The following is a 17,737-nucleotide window of genomic DNA, read 5'->3' as shown; positions in this document are numbered from 1 at the left end:
TATACAGATGAATATAGATAGATAGTTGCACATGTATAGAGATAGATAACCAGACAGACAGACAGGCAATCATATGCAAAACCTTAGACATCCCTGTTTTAACTACACTTATTGTTAATTTTCTAAGTCAACACGAGTGAACTGATCGTGTACAGTTAGCAAACTTAAAAATGAGGACATTTAGTGTTGTGGGGAAATCTGTGATCCATGATTTTTTTCCAGCACATTTTAGCCCCTTTTCTGTTTATTTTCTGGATTGAACAGATTGGAAAAATATAAAATAATAACATATATCCTTTGTACAGGCCACATCCGGTGTTTTATTGTTTTTAATTAAGCAAATAATCAGAAATTAAAATGCTAGGATGATTCACAGTTAAGATGATTAATTGTGCTGATGTGTTTTCTTTGCAGAGGAGGTGTGACTTATTTTCATGGAGAGAGCATTAACTCTTGCATATGACTACAGACAGGTAGGCCTACAGATGGTTTAATCCATTCTGGACCAGATGTAGTTGAATTAAGGTCAGTTCCGGGCTAAAACATGATGGTGTTTGTGTTAAGTTTGGAAACATGTTTGTGAGGCTTGGATTGGGTTCAGACTTAAAACCTGATGATGTGACTTTTAGTCAGGTTTAGACCAATATTTTAGATCTGCTTTACTCTAAAGCTAAAAGGGTTTCTGGACAGTCCTTAAATGGGTTCTTTGACTTGTAACAATACGAGGATAAGTGGGACCATTTTCTGCTTGATAGCCAGCCAGTCAGCCAGCCAGACAGATTTATAGATAGATAGATAGATAGATAGATAGACAGATAGTAAGATAGATATGTACTTGATGGCAATGGTCAAAAGCCGATCCGCACCTAGAGCCCTTTGAGCTTCAAGTACGACTCGGCTCGACCCACCATCCCTCAAAATCCACGGAAGACAAGCGTCCAGGCTTTTTTCTGTTCTGCACCAAAGTGGTGGAACGAGCGTCCCCTGGGTGTCTGAACAGCAGAGTCGCTCGCTGTCTTCAAACCCAGACTGAAGACCCACATCTTCCGAGAGTACTTGGACAAATGGAGTACTATTGTCACCTTATTGTCTTGTGTTTAGTAGTGTCTAAGCTTAGAGGTATCTTTTGAATTATTAGTCTATTTAAACTAGCTGAGGTTTTTCTTGGGTAAATAGCAAAGCACTTTGTAAGTCGCTCTGGATAAGAGCGTCTGCTAAATGCAGTAAATGTAAATGTAAATGTTATTTTCACCAGGTGTACCTTAACTATTGTATGTGACTCCAGACAGACAGAAAGGTAGTCAGGCAAGAAACAATACAACAGACACATTATTGGCATATTATGATAAGAATTTATATTTTTAATTCATCTTATTAATTTAATCTCTATGATTCACCCACCCAAAAATATAAATTCCTGCTTATTCAAAAAAAAGAAAAAAGAAAGAAACAAACAAAAAAAACAAACAATGAAACTGATGCATCGTTCTTAACAGCATCGAATAAACTAAAATATGAATTGAGTGTAGCAATCAGAATCGATTATTACATTAATAATAATAATTATAATTCAATAACCAGAATATCAACATTCATAACAAATCCATAAACATTAGCAACACACTCCAAATGATCACTCTTTCCATTAATATATATACAAAAAATGATAAATAAATAAATAAATAAATAAATAAAATACTTAAATTCCCAAATGTCTGCCCTTTTCAAAAACATCATTTTAGGGGTGGGGCTTATGGCTTGTCAAGGAGCATGGATTATGGTTTGCTTATGGCTGGCAAACGTCAAATGAATGTTTATTAGAAGGAGGCACATCATGGGAACTCCATCCATTTGCAAATAGAAATACATGGGTATCTGAAATGGAAGATTTGCTTGGCAAGGAGAAAAGTGTCAGGTATATAAAACGCTCATAGAATAAAACGGGTCAGAGTTTGGTCAATTTCTCGAGGGGCTGATCTTGTAAATGCCTCCAACCGGAGCTCAACCCCAGCCAACACACGTCACCGCAATGAAATACAGGAGCACTGAAACCGAAAGCGACAAGAGTAATACCAGCTGGAAGGATAAATAGCCATGAAGATGATAGAGAACTTGGAAATATTATTATGTCCCATATATAGATCATATAGATATATACAAACATTGCTTCATCACCTATAAACTATTACAAAATGCCTCAATGAGAAAATGAGTGCAAGCTCGAGGTTGGCGAAGTGTGTGGCAGCTCAAGGGTAATGCATCATAGGTACCAGACTCTGTATGTTAGGTCTGTGCAAAAAAGTGCTTCCAAAAACACCTGCCTCAAAGTTGCCTATGTGAGTCTCTTCAGTTTCCGAAAAAGAAAAAAAGGTTCGGCTGTGTGGTTTCTCTCACCACATATTGTCAAAGAAATCAAAAACAGAACTGGGGAGGGGATAAGAAGGAGGAGAAAAATACATTCTGTACAATGCATATACAAACAGATTGTATGTACACATCCATATAATATATACTCATACACCCAGTATATACACAAAAGACTGTACACACACTGTATATACACACATTCACTCACTACACAACATTATTCAGTCTGTAATACGTATCTCCCATGGTCAGAATGTATGTTTTTGTCTTGTGTGAATAAAAAAAAAGAAAAAAAAAGGAAGCAGAAAAATGTCCAGGCTGCTTGGCAATGGAGTCCAAAGAAGGAGGTCAAGTTAAATGTAAAACTTCAGGTTTCTGCTGCTCAACTACCTTTCATCCAATAACCTTGCGACTGGCAAGCTATTAAATAAGAGACAATATTTCCTTTATTTCGGAGAATAAGATCGTCCGTATTTGGAGATCTCCATGGCGACCGTCCACAAAGAAAGCAATAGAAGAAGGAACGGGGGGAGAAAAAAAAGCTCATTCCTGTCACAGAGACCGAGTCACAGCAACGTGCAAATAGGCGAGGGGGGGAGCAGGTAAAACATCTGGAACGCTGTTTCTCATTTGTCAGAATCCAAAAGGAAAGGTTTTCCCAAACGATCGTTCACAAAGGATTGTCAGAAAAAAAATGAAATGAGGAAAAACTAAAAGCCCAACTGTTTTGCGACGCACCGTTCTTATCAGCATGTGAAAACCTCACCTGCACGAGGTCCGGCTGAAGCATGTACGACCATGAGGCATTATGAGTAACAAAAGTTCTGACCTTTCCAGCCTCCACGTAGTTCACTGAATCAGTCCATCTCAGTGTCTCTTGGATAAAGGCAATGCATATATTTAGTTACCTCAAATTAAGAGACCCAAACGGAGCATAAAGCAAGCGTGATGGAGAGGGCCTGGAGCCGTGACAGCCATGACGAAAGACATGGAGGGGTTTTAATAAACGTGTTGAATGTCTTTTAGTTTGAAGACACACTAAAAGAACAGCACCTTTGAAATGTATCTTACCCACAGAACCTCTCCTGCTCTCGTCACGTGACGTGCCCCACTGCCCGCTACCCTGGATGCTCCCGTTTTCGCAAAAGCTTTGTCCATTGCTCAAAGGTTCGGCTGGCAAAGGACGTCCCTCGTCCCTTACGTGCATGCACGGCCAACAAGCCACTGGGAGGCGTAGAGGCGTCGCGAGACAGAGGTAAACGCCCTGAAGCTAGCATCACGCAGGTAGGGTTAACTGACAGAAAGAGCATGCTAAAAGGAGGGCACCTATGTTCTCTTTGGGTCATCTGTGGCTCTGGAACCAACTAGCAACACACACGCTTTCAGAGCCTCAGTTTCCCCTCTGTCAACCAACCGAGTCACGAGACAGCGCCCTCGCGTTAAAGCCGTGCCATCCCGAGGAATGTCCTAGCTGAGACCTCCAATTAGGTTCCAGATTGTCCTCCACGATGCTGTGCGATTGGCTGGAGGGAGAGATGGGATACAAAGAGAGTGGAAAAGGAAAAAGGGATGGGGAAAGGCGCTTCATGAGCTGCTAACCGGTCACTGCTACGTATTTTTAGAGAAGAGATGGACCAACTACCACAGGCAGCCATTATTTACTGCTGTTCACTTTGCTTTAAGCTATGAGGCAAATGATTGTTTACCTGAGTCTCTCGTTTCTACGGCTGAGGTATATTCATGGCGCTGCACCGAACACCCTGTAAGCCCATGGTCCCTCAACTACTTCTAGGATGCAACATGCTGCGTGTTTTATTACTGAACGGAGTAAGTCACTTGAAATATAGCCCTCTAGACTCTTGAAAGTAAAGAAAAAAAGCAAAAATGGCAATCAGTCCATTCTCTTCTCTAGACGAAATACCTTTCCAGACTTTAAAGCGATAAAGCATAGCTCAGTTGTTTTTATTTGTGCAGTTAGGCTGTGAACCCTTGCTATCGTCACGTCCCGCCTTTAGTATTAGTGTGGCTGTTTTCTCGATTCCAGTGCTTCAGAACTTAACAAAGAGTGGTGTAAGGCCTATTCTCATGTCTGCGGTGTTCTGAGTATGAAAACGCAATGAATTACGTAGTTAGAAAAGACACATTTCAAAGCCTGCTGTACCGGCTAAGCTGCGTGCATTATTATGCAAATGTGCAGGGATAATGGAAAATAATGACAGTAGTAACAAGGGGCTTGAATCAGTCCCAGACAGCAGCGATACATATACAGACACATGGCACGTTTCTATACAGTACATACGATAGTTCTTTCATGTGCAGATTATCTATCAAGATCGTAAGGTCATTGTCATCGGAACGTTTGGGCACTGTAATTATAGCTGAAGGAAAGGACTGAGCTACCTTATCGTATTTCAAATTACATAGCAAGAGCCTAAAGAAGATCTATAGGCTACGAACACACTTCATTAAGGTGTCGTAGTTCCCTGTATCAAACCCTGTACCTGTGAGAATAGTTCTTTAGTTGAGCTGGAAAAAGAAATGAAGTGTCAAAATGCAACACTCATACAGATGGCTTGTTGGATTGACGTATCGACAGCAAGTGAGCGATTCTCACGACAACTTCCGAGCTCCTCTGTCACCAGCCTGGTGTTGTGTTTTGGTATTAGGACAAGAAAGCGTTTCACCTGACAGAGACCACCTCACGTTCCATGTGGTTTATGAAAACAAAAAATTAAGAAAACAGAGAATGCATAAGACCGTACAGACAGAGATGCCATCACATAGAACATAGAACCCACGCAGACATGATCAGCATGGTGAAAGACAAATGGATGACCAAGGTAGTAGTGGGACAATGGGAGGCAGTGCTATGACACACAGATCAGTTTTTTGTTGTTGTTTTTTTCTTATCTATAGCACCAGTTAATCACACATGGGTTCTGAGATTGAGAAGAGAAAAAACATTGCACAAGTCCAGTCTAGTGAGGCTGAAGTTCCTTAATTACAATTTGAAGACCATAAGCGAGTCTACAAAAGCTAAGATTCCACAGGCTAAACTTTTCCTCATTCCTCTGAGGCAAAACGACGGATCAGTCTATTACACAGGCCGCTTCAACGCGAACAATGAAGCAAAAACGCAAAAACTGTTGGTTTTTTTTTGTTTGGGTGTCATTATTCTGCTGCTTGTTCGAAAACCCTGTCGAAAGATACAGAAAAGGCACTAAGGAAGCCAGACAACATGACAATACAGTGTACGTCCTTCAGAAGATCTTTGAAGCAGGCGTTTCTGTTTCTGAACGGGTTCAGACCTTCGCCCGCGTTTAGTTAATTACGGTGTATGTTTTCCGCACAGCACTCAGTAGGTCAGTCACCCAGCTGATTGTTAAAAAACCACCAAAAAAAACAACAAAAAAAAACAAAAACAAAAAAAAAGGTAGTACAAGGAAACCAAGACAATTCACAAGGATCTGTAATGGCCCGCGTTTGGTTCCTAAATCAAAGGTTCCAGAGATAACAATGATCTGCTATACCAGAGGAATAGGACGGGTAAGCCATTTTTCACAATGAATCAAAAGAAAAAATGTCAGTTCCACCAGACAGCCCTTATTTGTGTTTTTGTGGTGATGGCGTAAGGATGTGCACTGCACTGCACTGTCCCATTACATCAAATGCACAATAAAAACCCCAGAAAAAGTTGGACGAGCATCGTCTTCGTCGTTACGGATGAACACAGGGCAGATGTGAGGGTTTTGCTTTTTGTCTTCTGTGGCTGTAAAGACGCTGTATCTTTTAGTGACCTGCTCCCCCTCCGGCTTTGCCAGTTCCCATGCCCATGCCTGCTGTTGCTGTGGTCCCAGTTGCCATAGAGGCTCTGACTGGAGCAGCTTTTTGGTTGCCACGAAGCTCTCCGTTCTGGCTGAGGTGAGTGCGAGGAGGGGAATGAGGAGGAGGAGGGGGGGCTACGTGGGGGGTCAGGGCTCCGTTCCCAGGGGAGTTGTCGGAGGAGATGTCCAAGGAAGAGACTCCAAAGCCAGGAGCGGTGGTCTTTTCTCCTCCGGCAACACTCAGACCGCGGTCTGGAGAACCCAGGGAGGGAAGCTGCTCTTCCTAGCAAGACAGAAAGAAGGGAAGGGGAGGGGAGAGGAGAGACAGAAGAGGAGGGAGAGAGTGGGAAAGTGGAAGAGGGGAGCGCATTGAGGGACGAAGGGAGAGGGTCGGAAGATCGTAGGGTAGTATGGGATGAGCGGTGAAGAACAGACAGTGGATGCCCAGGGAGGGGTAGAGTTGCGAGGTGGCCAGATTGAAGTGAACAAGTGAATCAATAAAGAGGTTCAGAGTAAAGAGATCAAAGCAGATGGAAAGTCATAAGGTCAGGAGGGGTAGAGTGAGAGGGAAAAGGGAGATCAAGGAGATGGAGATGGGAGAAGTGGCGGAGAGGGAGGAAAAGAGGAGCGTGAGTTATACAGCCGTGGTATGGGAAACATCCATAGCAAAGCTCGGGGGGACAACCAGGGAAGGGGGCACAGAGTGAGAGAGAAAAAGATAGAGAGAGAAAGTGAGAGAGAGAGAGAGAGAAAGAGAGAGAGGGATGGAGGGATTAAAAATCTGGGGTTGATACACAAGGTCAGTCCAGTGGCTCCACTCTCCTCCTCTCCTGATGCTGCATTTGAAGAAGGCTATTGTGCGGATGGATGGCTGTCAATAGCATCATGTAGTGACCGCAACCTAGTCATCCAGCTTTGTGTGTCAAATGTAACATTAAGAGACAGGTGGAGGTACTGATAAAACTGCACATGCAGCCAGTTCAACTAAAGTTCTAGATCAGTGAACATCAGCCCGACTACTGAAGATCTACCTTCCTGCTCAGATAATCAGAAGGCAGTAATGAGATCAGGAGGGGTTTATTTAGGATTGAAGCTAAAGTATGCAGAAAGGTAGATCTCCAGGACCAGGGTTGGAGACCTCTGCTCTAGACAGAAGAAAGGATTACTATACTATATTGGTATTTTACTTCAAGCATGCCATGGTTCAGAGATTTCAGCTAAAATGACAGTCTGTCAGATTAATAAATCTTATCAAAGTGGATGAATGTATTAATTGTATTAATTGTGTCAGTGGGAGCGTTTTATGAATACCTCCTAACTAGATCGCTGTAAGATCTGCAGGTGTGTGCAATTGATTAGGCACCTCTGGTTATGCTGGATGTTTCTGCATGGTACGAACATGAACGGTTTAATAGTTCAAGGAACTGGACAATTGCTGTCCCTCCTCTGAGGCATTGGTTTATTAATTATATGCACAATACATAGAGCTGTCCAAGACCTTCAATAATATGATAAAGTAAACATTATCAGCTTGGATTAAAAAAAAAAATTTGGATTTAGGAAATTCACATTAAATACTGTTTGTTTTAATGTAAAATTTCATCTCACAGACCTTTCAACACTTTTTTTTGGAGTGTATCTTCTAAAGAAAACCCACCGACAGTAAGCATCCACAGTGCAGAGTTCCTTAAACAAAAATCTGCATGGGAAGGCTGTCGAAAGAAAAGCCATCCACCGTTATCACCATAAATGTCTGAAGTACTAAGCTGAACTTCGGCCAGCTGGAAATGTTTTGAAAAAATACTGATGAAACGACAACGGCCATAGAAGGTATTTTTGGAAGAACCCCCCCCCCCAAAAAAATAAATAAATAAAAACCCTCCATGCCAAACCTACAGCACGGGGGTGGATCTATTATGGGTTTGGGTTTGTGTGGTAGCCGGAGGCATGGAAAATACATTCCACTAAATATCAACAAATCCAGAGGTAGTGAAGGTTCTATAGAGTATGGACAGCAGCAAAACAGTGGTCTCAGGTATTCCCCAAAAGGATTAGGGTTAGGTTTTTATATTGAACAATTTAGGCTTAATCTGTGAAACGTGCACAGGATAGCTAGAGGATAGCGAGAGGTCGAAACATGGGGAATAAGTGCTAAAACAGGGCAAGGACAACAAAACTGTACTTGAACTTGGAATTTGAATATTTCATAATTAAGAATATTCCATATTTCAGTTTGTACCACAGAAAGTTTACCTTCAGACTTTCTGAAACATACAATTTGCCCAGGGTCGCTTAAACATTGCACTCACATTATGAAAACAATATCCTCCATGTTTTTCTTTTTCTTGTGTGTCTTGTGTAAATTCAGTTACATCAATAATGAATTGTCTTTATAATAAATCTCCAATAATAAATAATAAATTATAATATATCTCCAATCTTTGCCATAATAACATCCTTTCCAATCTTATTAGCTATCAATCATTAGCTAATTGATGATGCCATGAAATGGATCTGCAAGCTTATTCTTCCTGAAATAAAAACTACATTGTCCGGCTTGCAAAATCCACAATTGCAAGCAGTCCCAAGCCTTGATCTAACCTACTTCAGTAAAGTGTGCCTTATTTTTAATATCAATACTTGAAAAATGGCTGGGCTGACATTCATAAACAGTGGATGAGGCAAAGTTGTCTTTGGCCTTATCCTCTATTCTTACCTACATGGACGAAGGCCTTGTCATAAACCCAGTTCATTTTATATATAAATCAAGGTCAGTGTGTTTGTCGTCAAGTTCAGTCCTTTTCAGTGAGGTCTGTATTAAGGCAGTAAGGGAGGAAACAACTGAGTTAAAGAGGTTAAAGAGGTTGACGGACACCAACAACACTGTGCTAATACTGACTTTCAAAACCAGGTTTGACCATTCGTGTTAGTAAAGGCGATAAACATGTCATAAGCATGTCATAAGTGTATTGCACGGCATAGATAATGGAGCGCACACATACTTATCCATGTTTATCTGAGGGTGGAAAATGTACTGGGTGGACTTGTCGAGTCTTCATCTTTTCAGTAAATTAGTGTGCATGTGTGTCTCCAAATGATGCAGAATCACATACTCACTTGTGTAAGAGACGATTGCGACTTAAAGGCCCAACTTCCTGACATGACTTTTGAATCCAACTCTTGCGTGAAAACAAAATGTGTCTGATTTCAGACTATTACATTAGCAAGTGTGGCACGGGTTGCTAACATAACCCAGTCTGAATCGGACTGCTTTAGATTCCATGCATTACTGTAATTTAACATTTCCAAATGACAGTGACAAATTTTAAGAAACAAAACGAGCAAATAATTTTCTCTTCTCAATCAGAACCTTGGACATGAGTGGCAAAAACAAGATTAAGGGAACTGCACACGGCCTTGGGCAGGAGCTACCGGTAACACTAACAACAGAGAGATGCAGGTTCAATGAGGACAACAGGGGGTGGATGATGTATCTCTGTCAGAGCTGGATTGAATTTTGAATTATGTCATTAACTGGGTGCCTAATTACAATTCATAGAAGGTCCACTAAATTGGATTGCTACAGCTGTGAAAGGCACTGGGTGGCTGGTAGTGGCAGTGGTATCTTCATATCACATGGCTTAGTATATAGAGAGGAAGTTATCACTTTTTTAAACAAGAACCTCACAAGCTATATTAAGTAACACTCGGTCACAGTAATGGAGAATTCCCAGCTTAATGCTGTACATTAAACCCTAAGAACAAGAACCCTAAGCACATCCATTCATTCTATAGAAAGTATCATGAATTTAGTTAGTAAACAAAAAAATAAACCAAACCAGACATTTGCATTTGCACAGAGCACAGTCCTGACCATCCTAAACCTTAATTCTGGCCACTTTCCATTGATGTCTTCTTCTGTCTTCATTAAACAAATAAAAGATGTGGCTAAAAGAAACTGAATTATTAATACCAATAATCAAGAACATCGACTTCCTTGGCAGCTACACAGCACAACTTACACAAACACTGCGTGGCTTTAAGCACTGAACGCACTGCACAAGCAATATGCACACGAACACACACCAAAGTCCACTCACAGAGTCGAAATACACACACACACACACACACACACAAACACACATGCACACTGATTTATCAACCTGGTCGGGGCAGGATTTGAGACAGATACGGAGATTTCCCAGAATTCCCATCATCTAGTTCAGACTGCACTGGTGAAGTAGATGACGGTAGTATGAGCGTAGTAATGAAACCTTCGAATTTTCCAACCTTGCATCACAGCACATGAGTGTGTGTGTGTGTGTGTGTGTGTGTGTGTGTGTGTGTGTGTGTGTTTTCATGTATGTATCAGCAGTGGAAAGAAAGTATGTATGTCTTTTTTGGTAGTTGGACTTTATATATATATATATATATTTGTATATATTATTATATACTAATAATACTAATATATGACATTAATAAGTAGTAAGGCAAGTTTGAGTAGACAAAAGTATTCAGTAGCATATTCAATTACAATACATTGAAATTCATGTATTCAGAATTCACTTCTATCTTGACACAGAACCTGGGCAAAATTATTTAACCCCTTGATGCAGAAAGGCTTATTGTACAAACTGGTGGGGCTATTCTCTGCTAATAGAAGGTTGTAACACTAATGGCTGCTGGCGGTCCATAGGCTGTTTAAGGGGTTAACTGTTTAACAGAAAGAAAAGCCCTGGGAACACATTTTGATATTGTAACTGTCTAATGAAAAGCATGTATCTCCAAAACAGCAGAAAACCTTCCTAACTTTCAGTGGAAGCCAATGTAAAAAGATTTCATTTCAAGTCATTTTGGAGCATTTCTATTGGCCCATTCATTTAAAATTACTGACACGATGTACAGAGCAACTACCGTGTTCAAAGGATGGAAAAAACTATATAAACAGATAAAAACTGAGACACACATTTTTCATTGGACAGCAGCGATAAACAGATTTAATATAATATAATATAATATGATATACAGATTTTCTGATATATCAGACCTCTCAGACAAATCAGAGCCGTTAATCGCTGGCGAACAAAATTCGTCTGCATTACCATGGCAAGGCACACAGTCTTAAGACATAGAAGTTGCATTTTTTTTTTTGTACTTCATTTTTAGTTTTGTACTTTGAACTTCGGTCGTGATTTCACAGATATTTACAGTGGTTTTAATATATGTAATCAAGTTACAGCCCAGCTAACCGCCAATTCTCCTTTGCTAGCCAGGCTGCTCCTCACCATGTAGCAGGCATAACTGGATAATTGCCAGCTAGCTCACCAATATATTCTAATTCTAGCTTTAGCTCATCAAGTTGCTCAGACTCAGGGAGAGGGCAGAGCCACGTTAGCCTTGTGCTTGGTCAGGGTTATGATGGCATAAGCTTGATCTACGTTTAGGACTGCCCAAATACAGCAGACGTTTATTAGACTTTAGGAGGATCTTCATAAGACACATGATGTACATTTAAACTGGAGACCCAGAGGAGCCAGATTACCTTCCTTAGAAAGACAACTCAGATTTAGACTTTCAGGGGCTTTAAAGGAATAGTTTGTTGAAAAGTCCAATAAAGATGATCTATCACTCACTCTTGATGAACTCAATTTGCCAATGCATTTTCAGTTTCATGAGATGCTTGGCTAACATTGCTAACAAACACTGGCAACTGGACTGTCACCAATCTCATCTCCGCAAATGCATGCCAAATTGTTAGCTTATTTTCTTTAAAAATGTCATTAAAAAGCCAAGTAAACCAGCTAAACTAGAGCGCTTACTCTGAGACGTTCATTTTGGTGGTTGTAATAAGTCCTACCATGCTCTAAGCCGGTGTTCCTCAACCCTGGTCCTGGAGGAACCCTGCCCTGCACACTTCAACACATCCACTGCTACTCTGAAAGGGCAGATTGGTTGAATCTGGTGTGTTGGGAAAGGGCAAGGTGCCTCCAGGATTTGGTGAAACACTGCTCTAAACCACATTGATTTGTCTGTGCCAATAAAATGAAGATCTGGCTGCTGTTCTGAGACAGCTGAACGACATTTTTGGGTGTATATTTACAGTCTAAGTCGAGGTGTTTGTTAGCAACATTAGCCTAGAATCTCACGTTGTAAACTAAAGAACGTTCATGCCGTTCCTCACTGTCGCTTGTGGTTTTCTTCATACAACTTATGTTAATTTGGACTTTTTCTTAAGATTTGCTCATGTTCTCCAATGCTGCCTTTATAAAATGCAACTGGACTGAATACAAGTACCTTATTTTTGTATTCTGAATGTGTATTTTTATTTCTTGTTCTTCTGTTACAGCCCAACCCTCCAAAGGGAGGGTGCTTTTGGTCATGGTTTTTCATCAGAAGAATGATTACTGATTACTGAATTGTGTGTGTGCATCCCAGAAGTGACTATTATTACTTTAAATTCTCTGTATTTTATATCACTTTATATTTACTTTAATCTTGGTGGATACTGTGGATATTTGACGCATTTGAAGCATATACACAACACACAGCCCACGCTAAAACAACAAAGGTGGTACAAAAGGTGATTATTTGATGGACGCCATAGAAGAACCACCTTTGGTTCTATAAAGGACCGTTTTTGTAAAAGAGATGTTATCATTAAATTGACAAAGAACCTTTACATCAAGAGAAAGTTGTTTGGGTCATCTCACACAAGACAAACAGGGTTCTTTATGAAACCAGCAGTGGGTTTTCTATGGCATCACTTAAAACACCATTTGTAGCCTCTTTATGTTTACCCCATGGTGGGGTCCATCTCACTGCATATCAACTTAAGAGTTCATTTTCTTAATCAGTAATGTACTGTCTATGTCCTGTCATGTGCTGATACACACTGTTGTAATGATTGGTTGAATAAACGCTCCACACAGATGTACAGAATTTTATACTGATTGTCCTCATTTAGGCTGGAAGGCTCTCCAAGTGTACTTTACTAATTGTGCCTTATATCGATTACACGGCTCACATTCATTTCATTTGTTCACATAGAAAAACAGGTGTAAACACCCCTAGGATGCATTGTGATCGTGCTGGAGGTGGTCAGGGACGGATTTTGTCCACATTTACTACAAGTATTAGTGGAAATGCGTCTGTTGAGAAAACAAACATGTGTAATATGGGAAATTATTACTGGGAAAGATCCTGGATCTTTTCTCCTTATTGCTTCTACCTCCCTTCTTACTCCCATGTGGTTTAAATAAAAATACAGAAAACGCATTGAATGAGAAGGTGTGTCCAAACTTTTGGCCTGTACTGTGTGTATAAATATATATATTATATTATATATATATATTAATATATTTTTTAAACAATATATATATATATATATATATATATATATATATATATATATATATATATATATATATATATATTGTTTTTTTTTTTTGTTGTTTTTTTTTTTTTTTTGTTTTTTGGCTTGGTGTCTGGGGTTTGCTTTCCTGTGTTCTGTGAGCCAAGACCCCGCTTTTTGTGGTATATAAGGAGCTTGAGGGCCGGGAGGAGGGGTTAGGAGTTAGGGGTGTGGCCATTTCTCCCAAAATTCAGTAATGTCATTCAGTAACACCACATAACAAGTCTGTGTTGATGAGGGTTTTTTTGACCGATATTGCTTAAATAATTTTGCAGTTTTTTTGCATAATGGAAATGTTATTTCGTACAGGTCATCATATATACTCACCAAATCTCAGCTGATGTGTTAACCATTAATCAACACTCCAGCCTTGCAAATCTCTTATGATAGTAGTCACTTTGTTTTCTAGAATTGAGGGTGTGTAGATTTCCAGGTGAAATTTGGGATTGTAATAAATAAATAAATAAATAAACACCCAAACCTCAAATACTGACATCTCTTGTAGGAGCACTAGGCTGCTGAAGTACATTTCAAGCGTGATACGAGCAGCTTGCGTTTAGCTCTTTTAGCCATTAGAAATTTCAGAGATTTGACAGTACATACTTTCACTTGAGCACTTTTTCCACCACTGATATATGTTTAATTGGATGTGTGTGTGTGTGTGTGTGTGTGTGTGTTATTCTACACAGTTTGTGACAAGGATATAAGAAACTGCATGCCATTTTGACAAAGATGGCAGAAATGCACCCCACAAATGAGAGAAACATTTACAGCAATAGTATTCACCACTGGTGACAGCTGAATAGAATGGGAATGGAATGGGAAACGCTTGCTCAGCAATGTTCAGCATTTGAAACTTTAAAAAGTGCTGCTCCTGAAAAATAAAGTCATGCTTGTCTTGATGTTTATTGCCGCTAGAGACAGGCCGTAGGAAAACAAATCTGATTCCTGTATGCAGAGAATAAAACTAATAGAAAAGCCATTTATCTTTTACCCTCAGTGAAACCTCAGCATTCCTCTACAGTGAATTACTTAAGCAGGTTTTAGTCAAAGTATATAAAGGTTTCAATAAAGGCTATAGAACCATAATAAAGGTGCAATCTCTTGGTGCATTTGTGTGGGTTTTGCATTTGTTAAAGCAGGCCCATATGCCTGTGCAAGGTGCGGCGTGTTGGGGACAGATGCAGTACACACATATACACACACACATACATACACACACACACACACACACAGGTGAGAGGCGTGAGGGTGGAGATGGGTGGAGTGGGTGGCTCACAGTCAGGTGCTTCATTACCTGTGCATTCGAGGAGGGACGGGTGCGAGTCGGGGCTGCACTAGGATGGATTGCCGCCTCCCCTAAGAGAAATCACCGTATCTCATCAACACAAGGAGAGGTGAGAGAGAGAGCAAGAGAGGGAAGAGGGGCAGAAGACAGAGTGTGTGAGGTAGTGATAGTGGGTGTAGGAAGGGACGGATTAGTACATCCGGGGCCCCCAAGCACGGACCTCCAATGTGCACCTACAGACACAAACCCTTTACCCAGAGGTACACACCCTCTTTTTAACATAGTTTTGATTTAGTCATAGTTATAAGGTTTGTTTTTTTGGACTAATATGTTTGTAAGATTTAGTGTTTTATGCTATTATATAGATTACGGATGTCTTTTATTATGTTATAATGTTATAATAATAATAATAATAATAATAATAATAATTACTATTATTTATTTATTTATTTTTCTTTTTTGTTATATTCAGTATTATAGAATATTGTGAAATTGTACTATTACTTATGATATATATATATATATATATATATATATATATATATATATATGTGTGTGTGTGTGTGTGTGTGTGTGAGAGCCTATACATTTTTTGCCTCTAACACACACTTATTATTATGTTTTTCATGTTTTTATGAGTATTTTAAATTGTGAAAATAAACTAACCAATAAAACTCATCTAAACTAAATATATTATAATTAGCTTTAGCGCAGTATGTACTCTTACTGCGTAATTTATATATTGTTGTTGTCCAATTGAATATATGTATCTCCAAAATAGTGACTTTACAGGAGAGGGCAAAAATGTCCTTAACTTTGAAAGGAAGTCAGTGTAAAATAAAAGTTTATTCCACGTTATTTAGAGCATTTCTATTGGTCCATTACAGACAAAAATGGAGATCCTTGGGCAGCAGCGATACGTTACAACCAAGCAACTTTTTACCATCACTTGCACAGCTGGAATTAGGTTGGAGGGGGTTTACTGGGTGATGAAGTCCAGGCATCACCAGTCAATAATTCCATTGACAAAATCAATACTGCTTGTTCTGCTTGTAGCTCAGCAAAACCGAAGTGGAGGCAATTTGTTGGATGTGTGGATTTTAAAGAATCACAGAAGACACTGTAATTAAATGTGTAGTTTCTATTAAATAAGTCATTATATTTATATATACTTAGTAGAATAGCATCCCTTAAGCAATAAACCCTAATTCTACATTGCTACTATTATTATTACCAGCATAAACCATCATTACTCTTAGTATTCTTACAATATCTACTATTGATTATATAAGTAATATTATATTATGATTACTTTAGCACACCTGAGCAGTAGAACAGTCTTATGTGGTGCTTCAGTGACTTTTATCAATAATTTATAAATAGTTCTGACCAGAGGAGGATAGATGGGTCCCCCTTGTGAGTCTTGAGTCCTCCCAAGGTTTCTTCCTCCAGCTCTGGGAAAGTTTTTCCTTACCGCCTTCACCTTTGGCTGCTCACTGGGGGTCTTAGGTTTTTATGTCTTATCTCTTGTCCTCTTACTGGTTCTGTAAAGCTGCTTTGCGCTATACAAATAAATTGGATTTGATTTGATTCTACGTTGGTCGGGGATATGAGCCGACTGCATGTTCTAGGGATGTGCTTTTTCAGTAGCACTGATACATTACTGATGTGTAAGCATTAACAAGTGTTTTTGTGCAATGCAATTTAATCTGTACAGTAAAACACTGTACAAACATCCTACAGCAAGCTAAGCAGCACACTTGCTAGTCTTATGTGGTGGTTCGTTGACTTTTTATCAATAACTTATAAATAGTTCTGACCAGAGGAGGATAGATGGATCCCCAGAGTGAGTCATGGTTCCTCCTAAGGTTTTAATTCTCCAGCTTTGAGGGAGCTTTTCCAGCCACTGGGTGGCCTTTGGCTGGATGTTTTATGTGTTGTTGGTCTTTTGTCATATTACCAGATTCCAGTAAAGCAACTTTGCAACACCAGCTGTAAAAAGCGCTATACAAATACATTTGATTACATTTGATGTTAGATTTTTCTAAACTAGCAAAAGAAAACTGTGGGTTTTGTGTTATACTGTATAAGTAACTGAGGCTGTGTCCTGCAGCAAACCAGCACAACACTGAAAGCTGTTAAGGGCTTACCGTCTTCTCACTAGTCCTTTCTTCGAACCAATGTGTTAGTTTGTCAAAGAAAAAGAGCTTTCACTGTTTGCAGACCTACTTACCCTTAGCTAGTTAGCCTTAATTTGAAAAAAGTGCAGTGAAATATAACATTCACTTACTTGCATTACACATGCCAATTTCACACTTTACAGTCCTGTTAATACATAGCATTAAATAACTTCTATATTTTCTCTGTCTGCTGCTGTGATGAAAGTAATGAGTCATTAAACAGAGATTATAATATTCGATTCCTGGAACCTCAAATAGTAAACCATGCATTTGTGTATCCGTGGACGTCCCTAATTTAGACTTACACCAAGAGCATTTCTGAATTTAACATTTCGGATCGTATTTCTGAAGTGTCTTGAAAATCTAGTCGACCCACTAAAAATCCATGCTAGTCAATGGCTCCCTAGTAGCCCAGCTGGCCTGGTTGATAATCCGTCCCTGTGTTTGTGGGTGTGGGTGTGTTTCTCCAAGAGGAAGAAAGTTGGACTCATTTGTGGATATCGGACGAGAAGGGGTTGATTCACACACACAGACACACACACATATTCAACACACAAATACATACATATGCCAACATGTATACACACATGCACACACAGAGACATACATAGACGTATACATTTTAACTAAACAGGCAATGACAGTAATACCGACACAGAACACAGAC

At 39.6% G+C, this 17,737-nt stretch overlaps 1 protein-coding gene across 10 annotated transcripts in view; it reads right to left on the bottom strand.

The window, feature by feature from the left end:
* Positions 1-2,627: 2,627 nt before the first annotated feature.
* The window catches only part of syngap1b (synaptic Ras GTPase activating protein 1b), a 184,557-nt gene continuing 169,447 nt past the window's right edge, over positions 2,628-17,737 (bottom strand). For 6 of the 10 annotated variants that reach the window (XM_072692362.1, XM_072692361.1, XM_072692363.1 and 3 more), the window contains 2 exons: positions 14,900-14,961; positions 2,628-3,890 (listed from right to left, as the gene is read on the bottom strand). In XM_072692362.1, the coding sequence (XP_072548463.1) occupies positions 3,773-3,890; positions 14,900-14,961 (180 nt within the window). In that variant the 3' untranslated portion in view covers positions 2,628-3,772. Of the gene's footprint in view, positions 10,424-14,899; positions 14,962-17,737 lie in introns of all 10 variants that reach the window. The other 4 variants (XR_011980623.1, XM_072692366.1, XM_072692365.1 and 1 more) reach the window with 4 other exon arrangements.

Source organism: Salminus brasiliensis, chromosome 1 (genome assembly GCF_030463535.1).
Source record: "Salminus brasiliensis chromosome 1, fSalBra1.hap2, whole genome shotgun sequence".
In the NCBI taxonomy this organism is placed as follows: domain Eukaryota; kingdom Metazoa; phylum Chordata; class Actinopteri; order Characiformes; family Bryconidae; genus Salminus; species Salminus brasiliensis.
This window is presented reverse-complemented; position numbering and strand designations above follow the sequence as displayed.